This window comes from Eleutherodactylus coqui, chromosome 3, assembly GCF_035609145.1.
Source record: "Eleutherodactylus coqui strain aEleCoq1 chromosome 3, aEleCoq1.hap1, whole genome shotgun sequence".
In the NCBI taxonomy this organism is placed as follows: Eukaryota; Metazoa; Chordata; class Amphibia; order Anura; family Eleutherodactylidae; genus Eleutherodactylus; species Eleutherodactylus coqui.
Genome location: NC_089839.1, coordinates 149,041,303 through 149,063,343, shown reverse-complemented (window position 1 = coordinate 149,063,343; position 22,041 = coordinate 149,041,303). Strand labels below are relative to the sequence as shown.

Genomic DNA, 22,041 nt, shown 5'->3' with positions numbered 1-22,041 from the left:
AACCTGTTTGATTAACTGGTTCAAGCCCAAGGTACTTTGGGTCTTCAAGACCAGATACATTGTAGACATTTTTCGTAAGCGTTAGTTGAACTGCTATAACTTTTTTATTGCTTGGGGTAACAATTTTTGCTGTTTTTTAATCAATTTTGATCACATAATTTTGTTCTTTTTTTGAAGTTTTAGGCTTATAGTTAAAGTAATAAATAAATATGCCTTTTTTTACATTCTAGTGAATTTTTCTGGCAATCATATAGAGTTACCCTAAAATAGACTTTTTATTTGTGTTAAACATTGTATACCATTAATTCTGATATATTACTTTGCATGATAATTGGGCCAGAATAAGTGTTAAGGTGATTGGTGGGTGTGGTTTCTTTTGGAGGTATTTTATTTGTATGTTTTTGTAGGATTTTTTTTACTTTTTAAAATTTTATTTTTATGACTTGTCCCTCATAATTCTAAAAAAGTCTATTGGAGACAATTTTTATAATTTTGCATTATACTCTAACTCTGTAACAGAGGCAGCACACCAGTTACAGGGAAAATCAGACCAGATATAGCGACTATTAGATCTAACAGCTGATATCCCGGAGCTCACAGTATAAATCATATGACCACCGAAATGGGATCTATTCTATACACAACACTCATTGAATGACTGGGAAGTGAGAACAGAGAAGACAAAAGCTGTGAAAATCCACTGTATATATTATATGCGGAGGTCTTAAGGACCTGTCCCTCCTAATGTTCTTTGAGATATATATATATATACACTACCGTTCAAACGTTTGGGGTCACCCAAACAATTTTGTGTTTTCCATGAAAAGTCACACTTATTCACCACCATGCGTTGTGAAATGAATAGAAAATAGAGTCAAGACATTGACAAGGTTAGAAATAATGATTTGTATTTGAAATAACATTGTTTTTACATCAAACTTTGCTTTCGTCAAAGAATCCTCCTTTTGCAGCAATTACAGCATTGCACACCTTTGACATTCTAGCTGTTAATTTGTTGAGGTAAGCTTGAGAAATTGCACCCCACGCTTCTAGAAGCATCTCCCACAAGTTGGATTGGTTGGATGGGCACTTCTGGCGTACCATACGGTCAAGCTGCTCCCACAACAGCTCAATGGGGTTCAGATCTGGTGACTGCGCTGGCCACTCCATTACCGATAGAATACCAGCTGCCTGCTTCTGCTGTAAATAGTTCTTGCACAATTTGGAGGTGTGTTTAGGGTCATTGTCCTGTTGTAGGATGAAATTGGTTCCAATCAAGCGCTGTCCACTGGGTATGGCATGGCGTTGCAAAATGGAGTGATAGCCTTCCTTATTCAGAATCCCTTTTACCCTGTACAAATCTCCCACCTTACCAGCACCAAAGCAACCCCAGACCATCACATTACCTCCACCATGCTTAACAGATGGCGTCAGGCATTCTTCCAGCATCTTTTCATTTGTTCTGCGTCTCACAAACGTTCTTCTTTGTGATCCAAACACCTCAAACTTGGATTCATCCGTCCACAACACTTTTTTCCAGTCTTCCTGTGTCCAATGTCTGTGTTCTTTTGCCCATCTTAATCTTTTTCTTTTATTGGCCAGTCTCAGATATGGCTTTTTCTTTGCCACTCTGCCCTGAAGCCCAAAATCCCGCAGCCGCCTCTTCACTGTAGATGTTGACACTGGTGTTTTGCGGGTACTATTTAATGAAGATGCCAGTTGGGTACCTGTGAGGCGTCTGTTTCTCAAACTAGAGACTCTAATGTGCTTATCTTTTTGCTTAGTTGTGCAACGCGGCCTCCCACTTCTTTTTCTACTCTGGTTAGAGCCTGTTTGTGCTGTCCTCTGAAGGGAGTAGTACACACCGTTGTAGGAAATCTTCAATTTCTTAGCAATTTCTCGCATGGAATAGCCTTCATTTCTAAGAACAAGAATAGACTGTCGAGTTTCAGATGACAGTTCTCTTTTTCTGGCCATTTTGAGCGTTTAATTGACCCCACAAATGTGATGCTCCAGAAACTCAATCTGCTCACAGGAAGGTCAGTTTTGTAGCTTCTGTAACGAGCTAGACTGTTTTCAGATGTGTGAACATGATTGCACAAGGGTTTTCTAATCATCAATTAGCCTTCTGAGCCAATGAGCAAACACATTGTACCATTAGAACACTGGAGTGATAGTTGCTGGAAATGGGCCTCTATACACCTTTGTAGATATTGCACAAAAAACCAGACATTTGCAGCTAGAATAGTCATTTACCACATTAGCAAGTTATAGAGTGCATTTGTTTAAAGTTAGGACTAGTTTAAAGTTATCTTCATTGAAAAGTACAGTGCTTTTCCTTCAAAAATAAGGACATTTCAATGTGACCCCAAACTTTTGAACGGTAGTGTATATATGTATATATATATATATATATATATATATATATATATATATATATATATATATATATATATATATATATATATATATAAAATTTAGGATCAGCAGGTAGAGTAACCAAAGTGCACAATAGTTATTTACGAACAAGGGAACAATGGAATGATAATGAAAAAGGAAACTTTCCCTTAGATCCTTTACACTCAGTGTGATATTAACTATAATGCAGTTATACCTTCCAGACGATTTTGTCAACAGATTTTTTGGTGTCAACACAGTCTCTTAGAAATGTAGATTATAGAACGTAACTTGCAGCAACTCTTTTATCTACGGCTCGCACACTCCTTGAGCGTTTGTTATACCTTCCCCCTGGGAATATATCTCAGACCGTGATCAAAAGCTCGAGCTATAGAAATTGAACAGTACAATTCCCTCAGTGCAGTTCTTAAATCCTGCAGCAGGCGTGTTGGCTAACAATTGTTGACTCCCTATAGTGTGCACACCTACAGTCCCAAAGCCTGTTTAGAAACCGGCCTCACTTACAATTCATCACATGGGAGTTGCCGCTTCTACCGACCCAATTTCTTCTACAGAGTTTTCTGAGTTTTCTCCTCTCTGTCCCAGGCAACACCAAATCCAACCTGCTCAGCCATCCATTCTGCATCAGCACACTTCAGCTCAGCACTGGTCTGTCCTCCTCAATACACAGCAAAAATTGTCCTTTTTATAGTTAAACCATCAGCCAATCAACAAGTGTCCAGTAGACACATCAGCTCTGTTTAGTTTGGAGCAACCATCTTGGTGCTCCATTGTGAAGCCCAGGACACTCTAGGCATTTCCAGACCTCCAGTCTTTTCTTAGAGACAGCATTAACTTCTTAGGGTGTATCCCGTACATTATTGTGCAATTGGACTGCATAACGTTACACAGTGGAAGCCAAATGTACCTTTATGGATCCGCTTTTATGGCTTTGTATGAAATGGAGCAATAATACAACCATTCTGCCATGGAGCTCTACATTCTATGCCATATATTTTCTGATCATAGATTGATGAATCTGCGGTCATTAGAGGACAGCAAATATTAAACCACTATTTGCTCTTCTGTTACTCTGCAGTCAGAAGGGCATGCTAATGTACTTTGCAAAGAACTATTATACTGTATGAACTAATTCTGTCCTCAAAACTCTTTTGTCATCAAGTTAGAGCATTATATGAAAAGCATACATGCTCAAAAACAGTTGAGGAGTTCATACTTCCACGCATTAAATCAAAACTGTTCTGCACCACCATGATGTAATCTTCCTATATCAATATATTCCCAAACATGAGAACAATCTGTCCCTGGTTCTCAGTATGATAGTACCATCATGTCAATAGGGATGATGAGTTGCCGTAGAGAGCTTTGTATCATGTGAAGAGGATAGGAAGCTTTCCGCCGATGCTAACCCTGCCCCCACCTCCCTTTGCTCCAAACAGCTTTTTCATATTGATAGTGCTGTACAAGCGAACATCTGTGAAGGTTTTCTCCTTTTATTTAAGGCAGATCTAAGCAATGCCTACCCAAGCAGCCATCTATGCAGCCAGTAAATTGCTGTTGTTTGTTTTAAGTATATGGCAATTAGGGAATGATAGTTTCTCTTACCCAGCAAATAATAGCCTCATACATCAATACAAAAGGCAATGTGGTTTCCGTGTGTAGCAATGACCTATATTTATCTTCTGTATGACTATTTCAGACGTAGAAACAATATGTCTTAAATTCATATGGGAATATTTTCCGTATGAGAGAGGAGAGAATATCTGACAAAGACCATCTTTTTGTAATGTTTACTAATGCTCAGAAAGTGCCCCTCGATGGTGGGAGTTGGGTTGAGTTTGTACTGGTTCTTGTCAACTTTAATTTACATCAACCTCTTCAATCCTGATTCTTTCACTCTTCTTCTCTTTATCTTTCAACCCACTGGCTTTGATTGCTGCTATATCTCCTTCTAATCTTCCTCTGACTCCCCCTTCTGTGTAGCGTGAGGATCATTTACATATTTATCACCTACTTCCACTTGCCTAAGTCCCTCATCTTTCTCTCTCTTGCATTATCTAGAATCTGTTCTGTCACTTTTAGTTCCATCTATGACACCATGCCTTTCTTTCCTCTCTATATCCATCTCTTCTCTGCCTTCAAATATCTGCCTTACTTTCCCTTTTCTCACTCCTGTTTCTTCCTTTACTGACGTAGTCTTGTCTCTCGTTTTTTCAGATTCTGGTGGCAGCTGGAGATGGACAGACACAGAGACGGATTCATCTCTTGAAATCTACATCCCAGGGCACAGAGGCGGCTGGCACACACATACACATTCTCTGTCTTCTATCTCCAATCATTCTTTCTGTCCATTCTCAATGACCAAGGCTCGATAGAAGATGTGAAGATACAAATGAGTAACTGTTGCTAACGAGGAGCAACCTAGTTGATTAAATTGTTTAATTTAAAAGAAGCTTGTTCTCATATCCTGTCCCGTAGAACATGATGCGCAGAATTTTCAGGACTGTGGAACACAGACTTCTTTAATTTAGGCACAATTCTTCAGAGTTAAGACATCATCTCTTGCCTTGGCCCTTCAATTTGATATGGCCATCATGTCATGCTGGTGGGCCTTTGTGACAATAACTTTTTGTTTCTCGTACTTCCCACCAGGAGCACATAGTGATTGCTGGTTGATTGAGGGAGACAAGGGTTATGTCTGGTTGGCTATATGTAGTCAGAATCAACCACCTTATGAGACCATTCCTCAGCATATCAACAGTACAGTTCATGATCTCAGGCTTAACGAAAATAAGTTAAAGATTATTGGTTATGCTTCCCTATCCCGCTTTGGAAACCTGACAGATTTGAATCTAACCAAGAATGAAATCTCCTATATTGAAGATGGAGCCTTCCTTGGACAATCCAATTTACAGATTCTTCAGCTTGGTTATAACAAGTTAACCAATTTGTCTGAGGGAATGCTAAGGGGTATGCCCAGGTTACAATTCCTCTTCGTTCAGCATAATCTGATTGAGGTGGTGACCCCAGGAGCTTTCTCTGAATGCTTGAGCCTTATAAGCATTGACTTATCTTCTAATCGTCTTCAAAAACTGGATAGTTCTACCTTTATTGGTCTTCCAGCACTGATGGCTTGTGAACTGGCTGGAAATCCTTTTCATTGTGGTTGTGAGCTCTACGGCTTTCTTGATTGGCTCGTCATGTTTAATAACTTCACTCGAAATTATGATCGCTTACAATGTGAAAGTCCTCGAGAGTTTGCTGGTTACCCACTCTTAAGCCCCAGGCCTCACCACAGTCGAAATGCTATAACTGTTCTTCAAGCTCGATGCAAAAATGGAGGAATATTTTCTGTACCTCGCGAAAGACCAACTCCACTCATACCAGATTCTTTACACGATCCAGATGAAAATTCTGGGTATAGTCCTGGGGATGTTCTTTACCCTGAGCCAACTCCTCCCTCTACTACTGACTCTTCTGTTATGCCCACTATTGAAATTCATCATGTGACTGGAAGCTCAGCTACTTTGATTGTCACTATTCCATATCCTTATAAAAAGATGTATATTCTGGTACAGTATAATAACAGTTTTGTATATGATGTAACAACTTTGAAGCACAAGAAAGAGTATATAACCTTAGATAAGTTGAAAGCTCATGTCAATTACACTTTTTGTGTGGCTTCCATACGCAACTCAAAACGCTACAACCATACTTGCCTTTTTGTATTCACACGATCCAAGGATAAGGAAGATTTTCCTCCTATTCCTTCCACCACTACACACTATATCATGACCATATTGGGCTGCCTCTTTGGCATGGTTATAATACTAGGAGTTGTGTATTACTGTTTAAGGAAGAGGAGGGTGCAAGAAGAGAAGAAAAAATCACTAAATGTTAAAAAGACTATTCTTGAAATGCGGTATGGTTCAGATGTTGACCCATGTCTGGGAGCCCATTCATCACAGAAGATGTCAGAACATCCCATCCCTATATCTCGCATTTCTTCACTTCCCACTTCAGTTTCTGGGCTTGGAAGTGGAGATAAAGGCATTTCCAAACCTATGAATTCTCAAATGGGAACGCCTAAAGGTCCAAAGGGAACAAATTACATGGAAGTAAGAAGTGCAGAAGGACTAGAAAGAAGAGGGATTTCAGGAGGTGATGAAGATGAAGAAGATTTTCGAGAACTAGACAATGGTGAGGGATCAGCATCTGAGATATCAACAATTGCCAAGGAGGTAGATAAAGTGAACCAAATCATCAATAATTGCATTGATGCCCTAAAATTAGACACGGCTTCTTTTTTAGGGGGAGGGGACCCGGAGCTGGGCTACGATTGCCAGTCAATCCCAGCCAGCTCTTCGGGTCATCTAGAACGGTTGAGCTTCCTCTCTCCTCCATACAAAGAGGGTGTCCATCCTCTTCAGCGGCAGCTCAGTGCAGACGCTGCCACAGTTGCGAAGAAACGTTGCAGCATTTCGTCTAGTGGCTCCATTAAAAGTGCCAGAGTATTTAGCTTGGATGTACCTGATCAGCCTCTAAAGTGTGACTCCAAGTATATTGAGAAGAGCAGCCCTTTGAATAGCCCATTGGATCGCCTTCCACTAGTATCTTCTTCTGGAGTTCACCATTTAGATGTCAAGCCTTCCTATCACTGTAGTGAACACCGTCACTCCTTCCCTGCTCTGTATTATGAGGAAAGCGCTGATACATTAAGCCAGAGAGTCAGCTTTCTGAAGCCACTTTCCCGCTCTAAGAGAGACTCTAGCTACTCCCAACTGTCACCAAGACACCATTTCTCTGGATATTCCTCCAGTCCAGAGTACTCCACTGAAAACACCCACAAGATTTGGGAGCGCTTCCGTCCATATAAAAAACACACCCGGGAAGAGGTCTACATAGCAGCTGGACATGCCTTGCGCAAAAAGGTCCAGTTTGCCAAAGGGGAGGACTTGCACGATATCTTGGATTACTGGAAGGGAGTATCTGCTCAACAGAAACTGTAAATAACACCTATCGAGGTGCTTAGAGCCGGCTAGGGCTGTGGATGTGTCTGCTGAGAATTGTGGTGCTGAAGCACTACAGTTTGCAATTAAAGTTTACATTGGAGGCGGGGATGTACCCTCGCAGAGGTGTGACAAAGATTTGCGAGTTCTGCACAGGGAATTTTCTGGCACAGACCTCCTCCCCTTTTTAACACTCCCCCCACGTCTCCACACACTGTATTGGTGACTTTTTTTCCATTTACATATTTTTGTTGCTGAATATTTTCTTTGATCCTTATCATTTTGTTAAAGAAATGATATGTATTGCTCTAAATGTTGCAAGCTGATATCATGCACAGTCCTGCTCACATTCCTCTAAACAATATTCTTCACCTCCGTTTTCTTAAATGCTTGTATAAATTGATAGCAATGAGTTATGACACAAAGCTGACTTTACAGCAGCAATCTAACATTATGGTGAATTTTCTTCCCAGACCTCTGGAGAATAGTGCGCCCTGCTTACACTAATGAAATAGTGACCTTAAATGGAATTTGTCATCACAAGTTAAAAATAGTTGCTCCAAAGTTTTTTTTAAATGCTCTGTAATGTACAGGTATGTTGGCCATGATTACCGGAGAAGTTTGAGTCAGCATAATAAATTCCATTATATATGATTATACTATGGATTGAAAAACCTCCCTACTCCCCATCACATCATATCAAACAAGAATTAATTGGTACGCTTTTGTATAAATAGCTTTATTTGGAATTCACAATTTCATAGTGACCCCGTTTCACTGCTTATGTGTGATGACTTATGACATTACCGGTTCTTCTGATATACGATATTTCTCAACGTGCTTAGCTTGCCAAAGGGAAGGTGCTAGATGTCCTTGACTCATCTTACGTTGTTACGGACAGTTTGCAATAGTAAAATATGTGTGGAAGTGAATTCAAATCATTTTTAACATGTGGCTACAAAATAACTAAATTAATGAAATCTGCAATAGCATAGTCTCGAATAATCCATAAAGCACATTTAGCCTTACAAACCCTAGTAGTTTTTGCTAATGTACAGTATGTGTATGCTTCTGTTTAGAGTATTCTGAGCTGGCTACAGGACTTTAAGATTAGCAATAGAGATCTAATAGAAAATGCACAAAGATTTTTTTAAAATCCAATGATTCCCTTAATATCCATTAATAATACAGTATTTGTCTCATATTCAATTTAAAACTATGGGAATACATACATAATTCCATATGTGCCTCAGGAGGTTTGTCATTGCCTCCATCCATGTAAGACAACTAGCTGCTTTCCTCCTACAGTTGTAGACCTGCCTGCAGTAGCAGGTCATAAATGCTAATAGATGCCCCATTAAGGTAAGCTACACCCCAACTATGTAAAATGTCAGAGTAGTGAGATCATGAGGAGAGTCCTTCTCTGGGGCAAGGGTGTACGATATCGGGCAACAAAGACACAGATTATTAACCCAAATGCTCCAAAACTGTATTGTAAAGTCACACATATAGAGAACTTTTATGAACAGAGAACATTTATGAATCTTACATAGTATGTAAGGCTGAATGAAGACAATGTCCATCTAGTCCAGCCTGTCTATCCTCATGTGTTGATCCAGAGGAAGGCAAAAGACCCCAAGGGCAGAAGCCAATTAGCCCTTTTGGGGAAAAAATACCCAGTAATACATACATTAGAAGTAATGCCAGTTCTTCTGCAAGTATAATTGTATTCATGAAATACCAAGGATAGATAACATAAGAACAAGATATACAGTTAGTTATGAACAAACAAGAAGTACATGCAGTTCATCATCGGAGATATACAGTCTGGGATCCCTGCCATTGCATCTGGAAATACAGTTGATTAGAGCATTCACACACACACAGTCCTAGACAATTGTTTCAAAGTTCATCAACATACAAGATTCTATGTTCCTAGCATTTATAAAATTAAAGCAACAGTTCTTACAGAATGGAGGATCTTAAAGGTTCATCTACTCTAACTTGTTCAAAATGGAGTAACGTGAGACATATTCACTCTCACGGTTCCTTTATATCAACATAGATAGCATTATTTATTAGGAATTCCAAAATATTCATTGATGACATATAATGGTATGAGAGTAGTACACAGAGAAGATTCTAAAACTATACCATATTTGTGGATGGTTCATATTTAGTTGAGGGGTCAAAAAAAGAACAGTGATAAATAAAATATAGCAGCTTAAGTCCTTCGAGAATTAAATCTTTGTACTTTGAGCTTTATCTAGTCTTCAAGGGTCTGAATTCAACTGCATTCTTTGGAATTAAAAATTACAAAAAGTAGAATATGAGCCGCATTTCACACCATAAGGTCTGCTTATTCTATTCACACATTTCCGTGATGTCAGCTTGCAACATCCCTTTCTGTAGTTTATCAGTGCATGGTTTTAACTTTGTCACTTCTACATTGCCCTCTGTTTTTTGACTTCATAGAAGCTAACTGCCACAATGGCATTTTTAGGTTAATTTTTTACATTAAAGACTACAAAATGCTCACATGCATTGGAGGCAGCCATTTTGTGGCTAATTCAAAGTACTAATTTACACAGATCAAATAATAGAAAGTATCTCAGTAATAGCACTGATATTCTCATAAATACTTTTTGGCCTTCAAAATGGGTGCCTGTATTGTGAGTAAGCTGCAGATATAATTTAAAGGTTTAATGCTGTGGTGTCAGAGACATAATCTGTTTTGGCTTTTTGTTTTCTGTTTCAATTTTTTGGGTGGAATTGGGGGTATGGGAGGGTTTGGGAAAAAAAGGGATGGAGGGGAATGTACACAAGACTTTTGGCCAATGATTTTCAAGAGAGGAGATGGGAACTGTATTTTTTGCATGCATTAGTGTAAAAAAAAAAGAAAAAAAGAACAAAAACACATGAGATGAAGAAGTAAAAAATATAAAAGCACTCGGCACATTTCACTTTTAAAAGAAATCCAGCAGTTGGGGAAAACCTGCCTGCTGAGGATTGACTGGTATCTGATGGGACCCAGAAGGCAAAAATAATTTGCAATCCACCTTACTATGTCTTCAATTAATATGCCTTATCCTTACATTACATTATCTAAAGAAAACATCTCAATATGATATGGTATTGTATTGTGAGCCGTTTAGTCATTCACGACCCTCGGTGACACTAAAGGTGAGCTCAATCAATGTTTTTTGGTTTTGTACTGCTTCTTTCAGTTGCGTGATATCCATGCCAGTATCAGCTCTGACAGTATCAGCCATCGTGTCCTTTGGTGCCAGGTCTTCTTTTGCCACTAATCTGTCTAAACAAATTTTTCAAGTGACGCATGTCCAAAATAAGTGAGCTTGAGCCTAGTCATCTTGCCCTCCATATAATATGGACTCCAAGCTTATTCAAACCTACTCCAAAAGAATGCATGCCAACAAATCTACCCATAGTCAACTTGGGCTTTCTAGCCTGCATTATACCTAATGGTACAGCATTTGGCAAAGTAATGGTTATGTTTCCAAAAGTGAAACGGGAAACAGGTCTTGAAACATCATCTTGCCAACTCTGATAAGAACAATTTGTTGAGATTCAAGACAATGGGTTTTATAACATGATACAGTAAGGAAAATAAGTTAGTTCAACAGATTGTTGGCTCTTGACCCCCTTGCTTTTCCTATATGCAGTCTTGCAAATCTATGAAGAGAACTGAAAAAGGAAATATAGTACTACAAGATCTTTACGTGGCTAAACAATTTCCCTGGAAATAAGTAACTGCCTATACATAGTAAATATGAATATAAAAACAGCCATATCACATAAAAAGCATAACATGAGAGTAAAAGAAGAATGATCTGGGGCCACCACATTTGTGGACACGGTAGTAAACTCAGTTGTAAAACTTCTGTTTCATTTTTTCCATCAGGTAAGTTTGATCTGATCAAAAGTTGGAATTTACCATAGAAGGTTTAAAACATTTGTTGTCAGAGATTGATATTTGACCAGACAGTGTACTAGAACTGATCACAAAAAATGAACTAGTCATTATACCCTCAGGATCTGATAAATCCCCCAATGCCATATACAAAGCAGAGTTACTTTCTTCCACCTCATTTGATCTTTTGCAGTCTGGACAAAGGTCAACAGGTTTACCTACAATATGGTGCCTACCAGAGGCGTAACTTGAAGCTCCTGGGCCCTGGTACAACACCTGTAACAGGGCCCACAACTATAATGGTTTATTCATAGTACTGAGCTCCCTTTATGGAGAAGAGATGCATCCTCTATAGTTACGCCCCTGGTGCCTACAGAATTGACTCACTACTTCTGGTCAAAGGTCTTAATTTTCTGAGAACCTCTGAGGCTGTGAAATAACTGCTGACCTGTTACTTATGATGAGGAATATTTTTTCATTTCTAGTGGCACTTATTGTCCTTTTTAAGTCATGCTTTGTCCAATTCGCAAATAATATTCTGACTTTTATGAATATCAGATAAGTGGATAATATCTAAAAATATAGAGAGGTTTAAACTAATGAAAGAGAAGGCTCCATGCACACAGCCGTATTATATTTCTACACTTGTTCAATTAGATCCGGTACTCCTTTCCCAAATTTTAATATGGGAATCATTTCCCTGATCCTATAAGACGGGGCACTGAACATATGGCTGACGTCTATAGGCCCTAAGAAGTGACATTTTTAGTTTTTTAATGACACTTTACCTCGGTACAAAAACAGTTTGCATAACTTTTTCATTACTAATGACATTCTGTTGAGGTATTAGAACCAAGTTATCAATTAGTGGAGCCTAATGTTGATCCTACTAATAATACAAGTGCCCTGCTATATTACTCACTCACTGGGATGACATGATTATATATAATCACTGTTAAATCTAAGACATGCAATAGAATTGTCTTTTCTAAGTAAGAGACATGTCTACTAATTGGACAACCATAACCTAAGGCAGAGCCTTGAGGTTGGATCTGTCCAGCAGGCAGGGCAGCAGTATCATAGCTTAGCACTGACCTTTCCTATATATAATTGCTAAAAGAGGGAACTGAAGACAAGTAAGTAATGAATGGATATCCCGACTCTAATTAGATGCCTGTTAGCCACCTCGTTCCTGGCTCCCACTCATAACTCATTTAAGAAGCAACAGCAGAAGAATTAATAACTAATACTAAAACATTGACGTTGTGTGATTAATACAATGTCGCTGTTTGTATGAATAACCTCATATGTCAAAATTTAATAGATCATATCCCTTAAAGGAAAAAAAATGTTCTTTTATAAATGATTGTGTAAATCAGTTATCATAATCACAATCAGGCCTTTCTCGCAGATAAACATGGTAGGGTAGAATATAGAATCGTGTACCTTTAAAGGGATTGTCCACTTACTATATGAGCTGCAATACCAGACATAAGCTGTAGACATGTGTGGTGCTGTGTTTTTGGAAATGGGCAGCCATGTTTTTTTTCTAAACCTGAATAACACCTTAAACTTCAGTATGTGTTAAGTAAAAAATTTTTTCACATGATGATGTCTGATGAGTTGGTGAAAATGACCAGAGGAATAACTTGATGCTCCTGGGCCTCAAAGCAAAGTTTGCAACTGGTTTACCCCCACCTACCATGGGCTATCTATAAGACTTGTGTATTCTTATGTGACAGGTGGGTCTTTTAGTTTCCAACGTCACCAAAACCTGAGTACAACTGTTACATCTGCCCTTCCTGAAGAAGATACATTAGAAATAGCTCATCTGGGACCCGATATTTTTCATAACCGAATAGGAGCAAAGAAAGTGTCCAGCTTGAGAACGGTTCACCTGTCTATGGGCATATAAAGTACATATGGACTCATGCATAGTTTGTTAAGGCAGCAGTAAGCAGTCTTAAGCTCTCGTTAATGACCTGAAGGTTGCAGGTTCAATCCCTGCTCAAGAAAAGCATTGCACATCTTGTCCTTTATTACATACTTTGTAAAGGAGTCGTCGAGTAAACGAGGTTGAGCTGCAATACCAGACACAGCCATCAGACAAGAGTGGTGCTGTTTCTGGAAAAAATAGCAGATCCTTTTTCCTAATCTCAGACAATCCCTCTTAGGGACTTTGACAGAAAATGTGGAATACTAATAGTTACAGATTTAATTAAATTTGGCAAAAAGACATGAACAATTTTTGTGCTCAGTCCCTTGTGTGCGTGTGTTGGTTGAAAGTATGAAAATGCAGACAGTGACATAGTGATTAAACTACTAATTGTTATACAATCAGTGGAAAATAAAAAAACATCAATTATATATATATATATATATATATATATATATATATATATATATATATATACATATATAATTGATATTTTTAACATATAGATCTAGGGGAGTTTTACTTGTCTGATAACTTTCTGCAACAATGTTTCTTATCTTGAGCCATTCAAAAGCTATTGTTATGCTAACACAGCAAAGCCCATTGTAAAGCAATTGAAAGGCTAAACAATCTGTGGCACAGAAAGTTTTCATAATGCATTAAAAGTCAAGTTAAACTTAGCTACATCTGTAAGCATATTGCACAAAGCAGGAAAATGTTCTGTTGACCTAATAACCTAGACTGTATTCTAGGCACTGGAATTGTTACATCACACATTTATAATATGAAAGGCCTTGAAAAAGCGATTCCCATTAGATTGTATATGCCAATGCTAATTATCCGATGTTGTTAGAAGAACTTTACATTAATCTTATCCTTCCAAAAACCTTTCAGCTGATTATTTTATCACCTTATGTGACCCAGCAGATACCAGCAATCATGTCCCCTATCTCATGAAGATAATGAGGAATCTGAAAGTCCTCCAGTTTGTTGTCTTTCAAATTTTGTTTTAATGATACACAATTGTTCCTAAAACAGTCAAGAAAAAGGATTAGTGAATGGAAAAAAATTCTATTTCTATATTTGCAATAAATTTCTTATGAAAACCAGGAACAATTGTGTGATTTTTTTTCCCCTCATGCTGGTAACAGAACAGCTTGAATATTTTTTTATGATGAACTGTCGAAGATGAAAAATATTATTATGGTAAAAATGCTGAAAAACACTGATATTGGTCATGTAACTTGAAGTTCTTGAGTCCCAATGCAAAATCTGGGCCAGGGCTGCCATGTGCCATTCATAGTATAATTTGGTGTCTTCTTATGTAGCAGTAGGGTCTCAGAGTCCCCTCACGTACTGAGTCACGGATGCAATGGCTACCTATGCAACCACTAGAGTTAGACTTGTGTATTATATAAGAGAAACACTACTAATGCATTTCCATCAAGGTAAGTAGGACTATAGAGATGTTCATGCAACTACCATACAAAATGAAAGGATTTACCAAATCAGCTTCAAGGGTATGAACTACATAGGTCCCTCTAAGGCAACACAACTCTCCCTAGCTGACAAAATTTTCCATCCATTTTGGAGGCATCCTCTTGGACCAAGGACAATCATAGCTAGAATCCTACATACAGGGGCACTCGAAGATGACCAATCATGAACCTGTGCAGGAGAAGTATTTAATAAATGGGTTTTTATATATTTCTTGGTAAGAAAGAGCAAAGAGGTTATCAAGAAACAAGTCATTGGGAATTATTTGTGAGTAATTCACGAACAGTCTGATGCTATCAGATTTCTGAACATACTTCACAAATAAACGTGGTGAAGCCAGTTTTGTTCATTTTTTGTATGATCCTTATACGAAACAAGTCCAGTAACTTCAGTTATTACATCTAGGTCCAACTTTGGATCTGTTCTGTATTGCTAGTCATACACAGAATCATACTGAGCAAATGAATAAAATGCTGAACCTAAAGTCTATTTCTTCTCAAAATTATTCTTCAATTCTGGAATAGGGCAATCAAGGAAGGATGTTCCACCACAGAAGCTTAGCATGGCTAACATCTAATATCAGGATGCTTGCAGAGTTAAGAATAAAGGTGCTAGTCCTCTCTGCTATTCGCCGTCCATTCAAGTAACTCTCCAGTTTCAGGGAAAATTTCTGTCCTGAACTGGATGAGGAAGGGAGTATATTCCAATTCTGCAATTCTTCTTCTTTACTGGTCCTCCAATCTGACTGTTTTGGGGCCAAGATAGCCAACACAATCTTTAGACTACCCAATCTCTTCAGTGCATTGATAGTGTTAAGACTACCAATGTACTATACTTGCTTTCTGACTGGCCAGAGCTGCTCATATGATCAGCACTGGCCAATCAGAGAGCAGTGCGTAGTGTGCATTAGCGAGTCAGAAAATTGCTACAGCTATCTTAGACGACTGAAACCAGGGCCTTAAACTAGCACATTGGAAGGGCAGCAGAGAAAAACAACTGCATGTTATATAACTCCCAGCCACTCCAGTCCCAGAATAGAATTTTGTCCCAAAAACTGGAGGGTCACTGTAATGCATCTTTAGCTATCTAGTCATCCACTCTGTTTGTCCATTCCTTCAAGGTGTCATGTTGGAATAGTTACAGCTTTTAGTAAAGATACTTCCTAGGGTCCTCAGAAGTAAATATACTCCACTATCAGTGGTATTCAATGTGTTACAAATAACATTTCCAATGGTTAAAGTAGGCACAGTAGATGTTAATATGAAAGAATTACTTCTAATCTAGACTTCTACTCTATTCAGATTGCATATGCACCTTTGTAGGAAAGTTATTATCTTACAAAAGGCCTAGCAAAATAAATATGGATTTAGAACTAAAGTTTAGTGGTGACCTCCCAAGGAAAAGTGGGGCTAATGGAAATTATAACAAGAGTATATGCAGATATGGCAAAGAAACAACTTTCTTTATGTCACCATCTGACTACCAGGCAAAACTCCTTAGAATAGGTCTTATGTACACAACACCTGGGAGAGATGCATGTAACATTTCTAGTACAATTTTGGTTCCTTTTTCAGACATAATGACTTGACCTCTACTGGATGTAGTAGTTCAAGTTAATTACATCCACTCGAATATTTCCTGCAAAGTCAGGAATGATGCCAACATTGAAATGTTACGTTTTGAAAGAAGTTGCTGTCAATAGAAGCCCTGCCATAGTCAAAGTTGGATTTACACGTCTATTGAAAAGTCGGACAACACGTGGCCCAACTGTTCAATTAGGAGTGAATTGAACCTCTGACTCTGGCAGGGCTTCTGTTCACACTAAAACTTATTTTTCACAGACTTGCTGTGGGAGTTGCAGCCAATAAAATACCCTATAAGCCTTCATTAGAGCAGTGCCTTATTAGCACAACTCACACAGAGGAGTGTAATTTCACACCCTGTCACCCCTCGTTCCTTGGTATTAGACTTTACAATGCGTTCTGTGAATTTTTTAAACTTTCAATTGTAAATAATATAAAATGGCGTAATCATAGGGATTTAGCACTAAGCTCCAATTAAGTGTCCTAAATAATATGATATTGGATATGTGAATATTCTTTGATAGTAAACTCAAAAGTGACTTATGAATCATGTTTTAAATGCGTTTTCACAAAGGAAGTTGTGAAATTTAACAAGTACCACAGTGACAACTCTTGCTCCTTTGTTAATGTGTGCATAGTTCCTTTCTGCAGAAATCAAGGACATAACCAACAACAATATCAACACCACAAACACCACATACCTCAACGGTCAATTTTCATCTCAATGAACAAGAAATAGGAGGTTAAATGCATCATAACCTGAAAAGCCTGCAATTTATCTGGGGCTTCAAATCCATGGGACTTTATTGTTAAGTAGTCAACACATTGAATCTGCAACTATTGCACTGTGGACCCAACATCTGTGATAATCATGGAGGACACCAGGGAATTGCTGGAGGTTGCATGGATTTTAGGTTGCTTTCTGAATCACCAATAAGGTACCCCAAAATGTTATACTTTTTTCCTTAAAAGGGTTGACTGGAACTTTTATGGACTTTTATTATTGATGAATGTCCTGGACAATCCCTTAAAGCTCATGATGAATTAATCATAACCCTAGATATAGTTATTATTGACACTGGTACGTGTCCCAGCTGCAGAGTATTCCTATTATGGGGCTATATTTCCTCCATACTATCTATTTCAGGCTCCATTGTCTTATAGGAACAGTACGGGAAATATCACTTTGCAATTGGACATTTGCCTATTGGCAAAAGCACAATTTTCACAATTTTGCTCATCTGAAGTAACAATAATAATTATGATACATTGGCCTTAGGTCCTGTTCTTATAGCCAAGGAACATCTAGTACCTACTAATATTATTACACAGCCTCTTCCTCTGCTGTAGATAAAACATTATCTGTAATATAATAATGTATCTTGGTATCTACTAACTATGCTCTTAATGGTAGTACTTTAGAAAAGATGTTTTACGCCAGTTTCTGGCTGTAGAAAGTCATAATTTTTTGACATTTCTTCTTTCCGTGTCAGCGTCACCACTTTCTTGAATTGTGACCACCCCAGACCAACAAATGTATGGCAAAAATATACCAGAAATGTACTCCAAGTCAACTCTGATGTAGATTTTTTTGTGAGGGAGCATGGAGGAGTCAGGGGTGCGCTTATACATGAAGAGGAGTGCACTTCTTCATGTATTAAGTGCACAGTGTGCTGGGGAAGACTGTACTAAGTCCAGCATTGGAAATTTCCCTCAATATCTTTCCATTAATTGGAATATTTTCCATTGTTTGAATCTTTTATTAATCAAAGGTATTATTGGGAGGTATAAAGTGTTAAGACTTTTTATTGACTCTGAGAAGGTCATTATTTCAAAGACAATTTGAAATTACATAACATGTATACCACATTTCTTTCGAATGACAACTTTATTCCTTCTAGATAATATTTGGGTTATCTTAGAGTTGATTGACCAAAAACATTTTTGGCAGTGAGACAGCGAGGAACCCTCAAAATCATGCCAAAATTTCATATTATATGAAAATGCTGATCCAAATCGAATGTACATCCTTTTGTGCTCATCAATATATGAATTTTAGCAGCGAGTCAAAGTACTGTTGTCCCCTTTGTGGCCCCCTATATCACTTGTGTCCTATCTGTTGTTCCCACCCATAATACTAGTGTCCCCTCTGGGGCCCTCCATTATACAGTGTCCCCTCAGTGGCCCCCCATTAGACAATATCCCCTCACTGGCCCCCAATAGCAATGATGTTCTCTCTGTGGGCCCTCAAGGCACTGTGTTCCCTCTGTGGCCCCTCAAAGCACTGGCATCCCCTTTGCGTCTCCCCTTTTCCTGTATATCCAGCAGCACAAGCTTCACTAAAAGCCCCTTTACATTCATGCTGCTCTCTCAGTCAGTACAGCCGGCTCCTACCCCTCTCTGGGCAGTACTATACTGACAGCAGGAAAGAGGGGTTTGAGCGGCCTGCACTGACTGGGAAATCAGAAGGAATGTAAGAGACGTTTGTGCTGCTGGACTTTCAGGGAAGGGGGAGGTGAGTCAGCGGTGGGACAGGCCCCAGGCCCCCCTGTCCCATGGGCTCTGTATATTCGTATAGTCTGCTTACATTGTCAGCCTCCCACTGCATACAAAGTAGCCAATTTATGCCAAATTAATTGACCATAATAAGAAATGGGATCTGGAGATCCAAAGGAAGGTGTGTGTGAAAGTTAGAATATGGGACAAGTCACTTACAGTAAATTTGCTGTAATCGTGATGGTATTCATGATTTTCATCCTGTACTGTACATATTTCCAGCTGCATTAAAGGCCCTTTTACACGGAACGGTTATCATTCAAATTATCACTGGATCATGCAAATCTGAATGATCGTTCCTCTGTAAATTGGCTGAGCGAAGAATTATAATTCATTCAGTGTAGGACGGCTTCAGACTGGCGCATGCGCAAACACACTCGCCGCTACGGAGCGTATTAGAGCCAAAGTGGGGTTTGTTTGTTTTTTCGACTTTTCAATAGTTCTTCCCTAGTTTTCTCGTACATAGAAAAACTATGTGCGAGAAAGATAGGGCAAGTCCTATCTTTGCTCGTGCGTAGTATTAATGGGCAAAAATCCTGATAGTGAAAATGAAACCATTAAAATAAATGGTTTTGTTTTGTTCCATTTTGTGGCTGTGATTTTCATGTCCGCCAAACGGGACAAAATCACCCCAATCTGTTTAAGCCCTTAGGCAGGCAAAATAATCAAACGCCGATCTGCCAGTGTAAACAGGCTGTCATTCATCTATGAACAACTGCCTGTTTACTGTGAATGGAGGCGGGCGGCTAGAAGTGATTTTCAGCCCTTCTTGCCTCCAATCACTCAGTGATCATTGCTGCTGTGTGAAAGCACAGGAGCGATAATCACTGGAATGACTGTTGGGCGCTTCTGTATTGTATGTCTTCTTCTAGTGAATGATATGGGATGTAAAGTATTTTCTTCTATAAATATTGACAGTGAAGAAGCTCTCCTGCTGAACAGAGCCCCCCTACTGTCACTGTGCCAATACCTGCTCTGCATTCCCATAAATATTTTATTACCCCATCAGTATACACTATATGAGGTGTTAACAGTAGAGCTGTGATTTACAGTACCAGAATTTTTTTCTACATCGTCGATTCATATTAAAACTATGAAGGAACACATATGGAACCAAGTAATAAACAAAAACGTGTTAAACAAACCAGAATATGTTTTAGATTTTACATTCTACAAAGTCGCCCCTTTTTGCTCTGATGACGGGGATGCTACACAGTTTTGGCATTCTCTCAATCAGCCTCATGAGGTCATCACGTGGAATGGTTTTCAATTAACAGGCATGCCTTGTCAAGAGTGAGGGCTTCTTCACATAAACGTATGCACAATTGCGCTAGCTGCAAAGCAACACATTTGCGCCGTGAACGAGACGCTTTTGTTCACGTATTGGCACCTATTACTATACGTTTTGCGCTTGCAGGGTATGTTCACATGAGGTCCAGATGTGTTCTTTTTTTCACAGAATTGTGCAGCATATTGCACATTTCACACGTATCAATTGCCCATTTGCACATCTCCCATATACTTCAATGGGTATCTTTGGAGCACAAATGTCCACAAAACTAGAACATGCTGTTTTTTTCCATACGCAAATATTAATTAGCACCAAATGTGAGCTCCTTCACAGGAACGTTGTTTTGACGCTGAATAGGCACATCAAAAAATCACGTCTAAAAGAACCCATTATTCTCCCCTGCAAGTGAATGGCACTGCTGTGGAATTAAACTCACTCTGCCAGCAGCTCCCATAGACTTCTATGAGAGTTGCTAGCTGATTGCAGCCAAAAGATAGGACAAGATTAGAGATGAGCGAGTATACTCGCTAAGGCACATTACTCCCCGCTCGTCTCTAAAGATTCGGGGGCCGGCGCGGGTGACAGGTGAGTTCCAGCGGGGAGTGGGGGGGGGGAGCGGGCGGGAGAGAGGGAGAGGGAGATCTCCCCTCAGTTCCTCTCCGATCTCCCCCGCCGCTCCCCGCCCCCCGCGGCCCCCGTATCTTTAAGTACGAGCGTGGAGATACTCGGCTAAGGCACTACCCGATCGAGTAATGTGCCTTAGCGAGTATACTTGCTCATCTCTAGACAAGATCTATCTTTTCCGGCCGCCCGTAAAAGCAGACGGCCGGAATGTGCAGCGTATGGGCTGTCTTTTCAGGTCGTTCGATTTTACACGTCGGAAAATCTCCCACCTGAATGAATGCATTGGAATCCAATGCTTCAGATGGTCGCAATTTTCGGTCGACGTTTTTACATGGCTGAATAAGGCCTAAGTGTATGAAAACTACTGGATGATCAGTATTAGAGAACAAGCCAATAATGAGATTCATGTTTGCATGAAATGAACAATTTATTATTCAGGGTTCGATTGTTGGATGTGTTTACACTGAACAACTATCATTCAGATTTGAACAATCCAGTGATTTTTTTTTTAACAATAATCATTCCATCTAAACACACCTAGGTAATAATAATCTTTATTTGTATAAGGTTAACTTATTCTGCAGCGCTTTCAAGCATAGGAGAAACACAGACAATACAACAATTACATGTAATATGCAATCATTTTGAAACAAACGGGTCGGGTTTGATACAGGAGGTACAGGGGGTGGGAGAGGGGGAGATGAGGCATGGGGGAACACAGGCAGTACGGGAATTACATGTGCAAATCAGTTATTAGGAAGGATGGGGCAGTAAGGAGGTACATGGGTGGAGGTCATATGCGATAAGCAGGGTGGATGGTGTGAGGAGCTATAGGGAGGGGCAGGGGGACTAGGGCAGGAGATTTGGTATGCCTCCCTGAAGAGGTGCGTTTTTAGGGCGTGTCTGAAGTTTCATGCATTGGGAATTGTCCGGATGCCTTGGGGTAGAGCATTCCAGAGGATGGGTGCTGCTCTGGTGAAGTCCTGTAGGCAAGCATGTGAGGTTTGTATTAGAGGAGTGTTTAGTCTGAGTGTGTTAGCAGATCAGAGTGTGCTGGCTGGGTGGTGTACGGAAAGGAGGGAAGTGATGTACGGTGGTGCGGCGGCATGGAGAGCTTTGTGGGTGAGGGTGAGGAGTTTAAATTTCATTCTGCAGTGACTGGCCTAGGTAAATAGAAGTGACAGTCCATCATTATT

At 39.3% G+C, this 22,041-nt stretch overlaps 1 protein-coding gene across 1 annotated transcript; it reads left to right on the top strand.

Moving 5' to 3' along the window:
• Positions 1–5,003: 5,003 nt before the first annotated feature.
• On the top strand, positions 5,004–7,476 carry ELFN2 (extracellular leucine rich repeat and fibronectin type III domain containing 2). The gene has a single exon (XM_066594573.1). The coding sequence runs from the start codon at positions 5,004–5,006 to the stop codon at positions 7,425–7,427; it is 2,424 nt and encodes an 807-aa protein (XP_066450670.1). The 3' UTR covers positions 7,428–7,476.
• Positions 7,477–22,041: the final 14,565 nt, after the last annotated feature.

Excerpts from the sequence above, each read along its gene's own strand:
- ELFN2 (XM_066594573.1), top strand. The coding sequence starts at position 5,004 with ATGGCCATCATGTCATGCTGGTGGGCCTTTGTGACAATAACTTTTTGT.